Below are 8,538 nucleotides of genomic sequence, written 5' to 3'. Positions count from 1 at the left end.
GCAGCACACCTGTTAGCCACACCCCCTTACACACCGCAGCACACCTTGATCAGTGTGGAACGTGGAACCTGCTGCTGCCTCCAAGTTCTTCTGGTGTAACTCGTGTTCAGCCAACAGCTGTGCTGCTTGTAACGCAGGTTTGATGTTGTCGAGCAGGTCGGTTTCTGGGAATGACAGTTCCGGTCATCAGCAACATCCACATGATGGAGGACGGAAACACGTTTGAGAAGGACGTGGAGACGGCGTTCTACCTTCCTGCTGAGTTCCAGAACAACCCGCCCCAGACCTTCGACTCCGATATCACCATCGTCTACAGGGAGCCAATCAGAGTCGTCGCCAGGTCAGAACGCCGTCATAGTTTCACTTTTTGATCTCAGTTTGTTTTCGAGCAGATTGAAGGCAGACGTTTGAGAACATTGAGGAATAATCGTGAAACAGCAGCAGCTCCGGTTCTGATCAGTATTGATGATTATAATGATGGCAATGTGTCTGACTGGAGTATGTGCTGCTCTGATTGGTTGTCAGGACGTTCTTCGGGACGACCAATGAGGAGACGGTGAGCCGTCAGATCCGCCTGCTGTGGGAGATCCTTGGTCTCCGTGACGATCTGCGCAGTGACCGCTACGTTGTCGCTGCTTACGAGAACCCCGGCGTGCCGCGACGCCGGAACGAGATCTGGTTCATCCGACGCGACCTGTAGACTCCTCCCATCATGCTCTGCTGCACCGCCTCCGCCTCTGATTAGCTTGTTGGTTCTGTCCACTCTCATGCTTCCCACAGCTTTGACCAATCGGATCAGGTTTATGTTTGTTAGCAAGTGACACTAAACCCCACCCCCTCCCATTGGCTGATTAGCTGTGATGTGTGACAGAGGGACGTCCTGATTGGTTAGGTTTCATGATTAATCTGATCAGTCAGTCTGAGCTGTTCCCTGTTTCCACGCTTTATGCTAAGCTAACAGCTAACTGTACAGTGATTAACTCTGCACACGTCATGTTGCTGTGAGGATGAAAAACTGGCTGTACAGCAGCTCAACATTTATTTACCAACGTTTCCTGTTGGATCTTCAATGGCAGGAGGCTCATTTAAGAAACATACTGAAGGCCCCGCCCATGTCTATGGGCCAATTACTGGAGGCCCCGCCCATATACACGACACATACTGAAGGCCCTGCCCATTTGTTATGACACTCGAGGCTCCGCCCATTTATCCGTGACAAATACTGGCGGCTCCGCCTATTTACACAACAAGCAGCTGATCCAACAGAAACTCTGTGAATAAATGTTGAACTGCTCCTTTAAATGAGTTTGCTGGTGGTGCAAAACACTTAGTTTTATTATCAGCATGTTTTTGAATACGATGGCTGATCAGAAAGTTCAGAGACTGCGTTTATACAGAAATGAAACGCTGATATTAGGCCTCCGTCGCTGCTGAAGTGCGTCTGTGCAGAGCTGCTCTGCTCCCTGAGCTCCTGCAACACTTTAACCAAGTCCTGTTCTAACATGTCGGCTCCGAACAGAAACACCTCTACTGGAAATTAGTATTGCAGAAGACGTGACAGGGAGACAGAACTGGAGCCTGTGGGTCCACAGGCAGCACTGAGCATGTGCACACTTTATAGACCTACTGCACATGTGCAGAAGAGATGGATGGTCTTTGTTTCAGACTCCACACCTGTCTCGAGCTTTAAGTCTTTGTGAAATCATCCTGTCAGAATTCCCCAACCAATAGGAAGCCAGCGATGAGGCTGACCAATGAAACTGTAGCTGATTAATATTCATGTCATTCTGCTGCGGTCGCCGTAGTAACTGAATGTTTTGCTTCCCTGCTCCGTCCTCTTTCCTCCGTTATCGTATTCAATAATCAGATACACGACGATTCTCTCTGAAACATGCTGAGGTTAATTGGTGATTGTAAATTGTCCGTAGGTGTGAATGTGAGTGTGCTTGGTTGTCTGTCTCTAAGTGTAGCCCTGTGATAGACTGGTTACCTGTCCAGGTGAACCTGCCTTCACCCTGAGTCAGCTGGGATAGGCTCCGCCCCCCACCACCCTAGTGAGGATTAAGGTGTCGAGATGATGGATGGATGGATGTTTGGCTTTCAAGGGTTAACCAGTAGTGTCAACACTGTTGCTAGGCAACAAACAACATGGCCACCGCTGTGTTTCTGTTTTTCTGTCCCTCTCATGGTACATAAATAAAACAACCCTGAAGCTGTTTGTTGGTACGATGAGCAGAAACAGAAACTTCAGCTGACATTAAACTGGATTGAAGGTTCTGTTTCATCAGAACTCGTTTCTGTTCACGACCCGATACGTAAAAACCTCCAGTTCTCTGCAGTTGGCGTCCCATTCAGAAACATGTTGCCTAGCAACAGTGTTGGCATTGCAGCTGAACCCCTAAAAGCCAAACGTGCTGAAGTTTATCAGGTAACTGAAGGATCAGCTGCTGAAACTCCAGACGTACAGGAGCCGCCCAGCAGGGGGCGCTGTGATGAATGAAATGGTCATGATGACATCTGGCGTCCTGTTGGCTGACGACTAGCGACAAGTGAGCGTAATGAGGACCTGACAGGTGTTTCTGAATCACCGACAGTCGGAACTTTCTGATCGCAGCTCGTGTTCGGCGTAAATCCAACGATGACCAAACAGCTTTGTGACTTTTGCCTGAATCTGATGTTTCCGCTGTAAAACCGTTTATACCGTCTGTTCTTTTTCTGTAAAAATATTAAATCTGGTTCACAGTTTGAAGGTAAAGTGTGTGAAAATTAAATGACTTCCTGTGAATGTCGGTGTCAGGCTCAGACACAGTTTGTTTTTATATTTCTAGTTCTTCCTTTATGATGGTACTGGTTCTGTCCCCACAGCCGGTGTTCATGGATCTGTATCGTTCTGTTTCTAGTAAAACTTTAGCACGATAAAATCCAGCTTCACCAACTTCTGTTGCACGTGTAGGTTAAAATAAAACAAAGTGGACGTGGAACCAAAACTTTATTTACAAAAGCAGACGGACTCTTACAGTTGTTTCACCTCAACGGTCAAATAAAAACAAAAACCTCAAACTATTATAAAACAAAGAAACACCAGGAAGAAAAGGGGCGGGGCTCCGCTGTGATGTCATCCAGGTTAGATCAGATCAGCCACTGAGGAGAGAGAGAGAACAGACTTCAGTATGGAATCAGCCAATCACAGCTGGAAGAAACAGGCTAACAGAAGCTATGCTAACACATCCAGTGTTTCCATGGTAACAGTGTCACGTCGGAACTCTGCGATTGGCTGTACCGTTCATGGGCATCTCGTCGATCTGGGTGGAGTAGTACTGCTCGATGTCCCGCAGGATCCGGATGTCGTCGTTCTTCACAAAGTTGATGGCGACGCCTTTACGACCGTAGCGACCGGACCGGCCGATCCTACAGGAGGGCAGAGGTCATGAGAGACGATTCCAACAGCCGAAGACGTGACTTTCATACTGTCATTCATTCATTCATCGGCCTGCAGCAGCGTCCACCACCGCTGACCCTGACCCACCATCACTGAGCACCTGAGTCTGTCTGGAACCACAACAACTCAACAACAACGTTACAGAACGTCTGAACAGCGTTCAGTTATGTTCAATCAGAAAACAGTACATCTGTTCATTTCAGAAATCATCAGATGAAAGTTCAGAAAGTTTACAAAACACGATCACTGATGAAATGTCAGAATCTGAACGGTCGGAAACAGTGAACCCAAACTCTGGTAGAGTCTGTTCTGAGAAACACGACGTTCTGTTGGACTCGTCAGCTCTCTGCGGCACTGATCCAGTCTGGATGTCACGTTGAAGTGCTGCTGCAGTGCCCCCTACCTGTGGATGTAGAGTTCTCTGTTGTTGGGAAGGTCGTAGTTGATGATGAGGGAAACCTGAGGAACGTCCAGACCGCGGGCCCAGACATCCGTTGAAATCAGAACACGACTGAAACAGAAACACCAGATGGTTCTGATCAAACCCTGTGACAGTGACGGTTGGTGATGTTTACCGGACCGGCCCTGACTCCACGTCTCACCTGGCTCCTGATCTGAACTCCTTCATGATGGACTCCCTCTCCTTCTGAGGCATGTCTCCGTGCATGGAGGACACCGTGAAGTTGGCCTCCCTCATCTTCTCGGTCAGCCAGTCCACCTGAAACAGGACACACACTCAGACTACAGCTCCCACAAGGCCGTGCTGCTGCTGCTGCTGCGTTCTAATGTGTGCCACTCCTGGTGGGTCGGTAGGAATGAGTTCTGTACTGATGCAGGACATGGTTCTGCTCTTGTCACCCTCTGGACTCACAGCAGGTTCTGGTCTGTTCTGTCTCATTTGTCATGATTTCTCTAACCAGAACCAACATGTCTCCAGATGCTAAACCCTGGAGCTCCTCGTCCTGCAGATGTGGAACCAGCTCCACGTCTCCACACTTCTCCTCTCTGCTCATCACATGTTCCACCATGCTGGACGGACCTCCAGCACCTGGCTCCTGGTCTCTGGTTCTGATTCTGCTGATTACTCATTTATGTTTTGAGACCTACAATAAAGTGACTTTAACAAAACGTTGTGATTTGAGGCTCAAGTTGGTTTGTTTCTGTTTTCAGTTTCTCAGCAGGTTGTAGGGTTCAGACGGTCCACGGGTCCGTTGGTTCTGTATGTGTCCAAACCGACGCTGAGTCGACATGTTTATATCGATACAGACACAAGAGACGACGTGTGTAAATCAGTGTGTGTGTGTCAGTGTGTGTGTGTGTTATCAGGGTGTGTGTGTCGGGGTGCGTGCCCACCTTCCTCTTGGTGTTGCAGAAGATCACGGCCTGGGTGATGGTCAGAGTGTCGTACAGGTCACACAGGGTGTCGAACTTCCACTCCTCTCTCTCCACGGCCACGAAGAACTGCTTGATGCCCTCCAGAGTGAGTTCATCGCTGAGGGCCAAACACAGCAGACACCAATGAATCAGTGTTCTCTGGATGTTCTCTGGAACGTTCTCTGGACGTTCTGGCTCACTGACCGTTTGACCAGGATGCGGATCGGGTCGGTCATGAACTTGTTGGTCATCTCCAGGATCTCGTGCGGCAGCGTGGCGCTGATCAGAACCACCTGCGTGGCCGGCGGCAGGTAGCGGTACACGTCGTAGATCTGCTCCTTGAAACCTGACAAACAAACAGTGTTCACATTATTCTGTCCATGGCCCAGCGGCACCACCTCTACCGTGACATCACACTCGCACATGCTCAGTCTCACCCTTGTTGAGCATCTCGTCGGCCTCGTCCAGAACCAGCATCTTGATGGCTCTGGTTCTCAGGCTCCGGCGGCGGATCATGTCTGCAGGAAGAGACAGAGGTCAGCTTCCTATTGGCTGTGGCAGCCAGAGGCAGCAGGTCATGTGATTCACCTGGAGTCGACGGCCAATCAGACAGAACAAGCGGCCTGCTGATGTCACACCAGGTGGAGTGCTAACGGCTTTAGATTCTGAACAGACGATATCAAATCAGGTTTAAATGAAGTGATGCTGGTCAATGTGTGGTCTGGAGGAGTTCTACGGTTTCATCCTGGTTCTGCTGACAACAGAACCATCTGGAGATGAGCAGCTCCAGATCAAAGCTCCTGCTGCTGTTGTCTGATATTAAACCACAGTCGTGTTCTGGACTAAACCTGTAGCAGCAACGGGAGTCCGAACATCGACCTCCTGACGTCGACGACGACGTCGTCAAAAAGACACGTTTGTTGTCAGAAAAATGTTTGGATTAAAAACATGGAAGCGACCAATCACAGCGGCCGTACGACTCACCGAACACGCGGCCCGGCGTCCCGGCCACCACGTGCTGACCATAGTCCAGCTTGCGGATGTCTTCGCCCACGTTGGTCCCTCCAATGCAGGCGTGACACTGAACGTTCATGTAGTCTCCCAAAGCCAGCAGCACCTGCACAGGAAGGAGAGAGCCAATCAGAGACCGCGACATGACGCCTCAGTGTGCTTGCTCACAGGCGATTGGCCAGGAGTCATGTCAGGGGCGGAGCTACCTTCTGAATCTGTCCAGCCAGCTCTCTGGTCGGAGCGAGGATCAGAGCCTGGGTCTCCCTCACCTGCAGACAGGAAACACATCACAGCACGACGTCATCAGCTTCCTGTAACACTGTGGAGACCAGCAGAGAGCATCATGGGAGTTCAGCAGCATCAGCACCACGGCAGAGACTCTGAGGAGGTTCTGACCTCCAACCAGAGCTCAGGCGTCTGATCTAGTGAGTAACGATCCGACTGCTGGTGGAGGAGGTCGGCTGCTGGTCAACAAACACGTCATCAGATTGTTTCTGGAGGAGTGTTGAGTCAGAAGCAGATACAGGTCTAGCCTGCTGGAGACTCCCAAGATGCACTGGGCTCCTCTCTACACAGCTGCACGCCAACATCACGTCTCTGACCTGCTGGTTCTGAACCCAACCTGATCCTGAACTTGTGGTAACTCATCAAAACGTCTCATTTCAACATCCTGCAAAAATAAACCATTTGATTTAACAAGATCCTGGAGAACCAGAACCTCCCTCCTCCTGGTTCTGACCCAGTAGAACCAGAGCCTTGCGAACCAGCAGCAGCACGTACCTGGATGTCCAAACACTGCAGCACCGACACACAGAAGGTGGCCGTCTTTCCTGTTCCAGACTGAGACCTGAACACAGCACAGACCACCGGTTAGAGAGGCTCAGAACCAGAACATCAGCAGAACATCAGCAGAACTTCTTACTGTGCGATCACGTCTCTGCCTTTGATGATCTGCTTGATGGCTCTCTGCTGGATCGCCGACGGCTTCTCAAACCCTGAAACACACAAACATCAACACCATGTGGACTCCATGTACCGGACCAGTCCATCAGCTGTTTGGGTTCTAACAGGAGAAACGTGGATCAGAGTTTCCTCAAATGTCTTGTTTTGACCAAAGTTCTGAAGTTTACGGAGAAGCTGCTGGAGCTGAGGAACCACCAGAACTCTGTTGTTTTTTCAGTTTATTGTTCCTCAGAAACAAGCTGACATTCAGAGAAACTAGTTCCACCATGAAAGCCCGGATCGATAGAAGCAGCAGCAGATAATCAATGATCGATCTGTTTCTTGTTCCGTCACTGAACTGCAGTTGTTTAAAAAAATCAATCTTCTGTGTTGAAGTTAAACAAACTGAGGCCATCAATGTGTGTTTATTACAGGCCTCGACATAATCAATCAGTTAACAGCCGATAACTGATCGATCACCTTTAATCACAGTTATTCGAACAGAAACACTTCTTTCTGACTGAATAGAGCACCACTCCGAACCAGCGGGTCTGAGCTCCTTAACCACACATGGTTCCGGTTCTCCGGTAAACTCTTCGGTACCTGCTGGCCGCTAGCTGCTGTAGGTTAACGGATCAAAACTAAGCCAGATTCCGGTCTCATTACGTCAGATTTGTGTCCACAAGTGTGAAGCTGCTCAGCGGCAAACTGCGCTTAGCATTAGCAGCATTAGCATTAGTAGCTAATGCTAACCGCGGAGTGAACGGATGAAGGATTCAACAGTTAACACGATCTACAGACGCGCTCTGGCACTTTAATAAAACTCTGTCTGTGTCCTGTTCTTTTATTTAGATTTTCTCAAGACACTGCAGTTAGCTCCTGCAGCCTGAGCTAACGTTCCCCCAGGAGGCCGCGTAAATCCCCGGCCTACCGTAGGCGTAGATGCCGCGGAGCAGGTCCTCCCGGAGCCCCATGGTGTCGAAGGTGGGGGTGACGTCCACCTCCTCGCTGGTTTCAAACTCCACCTTGGTCATGTCCTCCTCCTTCAAGAGCCTCTTCCTGCCCTGCGTCCCGGCAGCAGCCATCGTTCTCGGAGCTTTATTTCGGCTGAGACTCAGAGAATCCGGTAAAATCGTCACGGAGCTCCGCGGCTGCTCGGCTAACTGCTAACAGAGAAAGAGCGCCACGCGTGTCGCGCAGATGACGTAGTTTCTCTGCTGTGATTGGCTGCTGACAAACCTGCTGAACGGTGCGTCACTGCCCCCTGCTGGCCCGCAGGAGGAACAGTAACGCTGCGGACTGTTTCCCATCATGCAGCTCCCGCCGCACCGAGCTGAGCTTCAGTCGAACCTCTATAAAAGGCAAATACACTGAAAAGGAACTCATTAAATGGACATGTGTTCGTTAAACAATAATCAGTAATTAGTTGAATGCCCAGCTCAGGGCTCTGTGTGTCTCCGTCTGGGTCGGAGCAGAACCAAAGCAGATCCCCAAACATCTCCACAAACACCTTCGGTCCTAAAGTGTTTTATTGATCGCTAATTGATCGTTTCAGAAGAAACAATCACATCACAGCCACACTGAACACACACACGGGGAGACATGAACACGGAGGTCCAACGGCTGACAGAAGTTCTAACCAGAACCAGCTCCAAGTCTCTCAGCTTTTATTTCACAAAATAAACAGGTTTTATTTCCTAAAGTAGAAACAGCTTCACGCTGACTTCACACCAGATCAAACGGGCTCTCTGCCTGGACTTCTAACAATAAAA

General features: G+C 49.8%; 2 protein-coding genes across 3 annotated transcripts in view; one reads left to right on the top strand and one right to left on the bottom strand.

Annotated features, from left to right (window-relative positions):
• The window catches only part of soul4 (heme-binding protein soul4), a 4,422-nt gene extending 2,667 nt beyond the window's left edge, over positions 1–1,755 (top strand). For both annotated transcript variants that reach the window (XM_008301626.1, XM_008301628.1), the window contains exons 5-6: positions 157–340; positions 526–1,755. In XM_008301626.1, coding sequence (XP_008299848.1) covers positions 157–340; positions 526–700 — 359 coding nt within the window. In that variant the 3' untranslated portion in view covers positions 701–1,755. The remainder of the gene's footprint in view (positions 1–156; positions 341–525) is intronic.
• Positions 1,756–2,972: 1,217 nt separating this feature from the next.
• Positions 2,973–7,973, bottom strand: eif4a3 (eukaryotic translation initiation factor 4A3). The gene is made up of 12 exons (XM_008301625.1): positions 7,698–7,973; positions 6,747–6,819; positions 6,605–6,671; positions 6,031–6,093; positions 5,798–5,930; positions 5,251–5,331; positions 5,018–5,159; positions 4,793–4,931; positions 4,042–4,157; positions 3,843–3,950; positions 3,281–3,408; positions 2,973–3,141 (listed from the first exon to the last, which is right to left on the bottom strand). The coding sequence occupies exons 1-12, from the start codon at positions 7,849–7,851 to the stop codon at positions 3,125–3,127; spliced, it is 1,221 nt and encodes a 406-aa protein (XP_008299847.1). The 5' UTR covers positions 7,852–7,973; the 3' UTR covers positions 2,973–3,124.
• Positions 7,974–8,538: the final 565 nt, after the last annotated feature.

This window comes from Stegastes partitus, unplaced genomic scaffold, assembly GCF_000690725.1.
Source record: "Stegastes partitus isolate 25-593 unplaced genomic scaffold, Stegastes_partitus-1.0.2 Scaffold1693, whole genome shotgun sequence".
In the NCBI taxonomy this organism is placed as follows: domain Eukaryota; kingdom Metazoa; phylum Chordata; class Actinopteri; family Pomacentridae; genus Stegastes; species Stegastes partitus.
This window is presented reverse-complemented; position numbering and strand designations above follow the sequence as displayed.

What these genes read in the sequence shown, in the direction of transcription:
- eif4a3 (XM_008301625.1), bottom strand. Translation starts at nt 7,851, where the DNA reads ATGGCTGCTGCCGGGACGCAGGGCAGGAAGAGGCTCTTGAAGGAGGAG. An exon ending in CCGCGGCATCTACGCCTACG is followed by an intron (nt 6,820 to 7,697) that starts GTAGGCCGGGGA and finishes TGTGTGTTTCAG; the next exon opens with GGTTTGAGAAGCCGTCGGCG. An exon ending in ATCCGCATCCTGGTCAAACG is followed by an intron (nt 4,932 to 5,017) that starts GTCAGTGAGCCA and finishes TTTGGCCCTCAG; the next exon opens with CGATGAACTCACTCTGGAGG.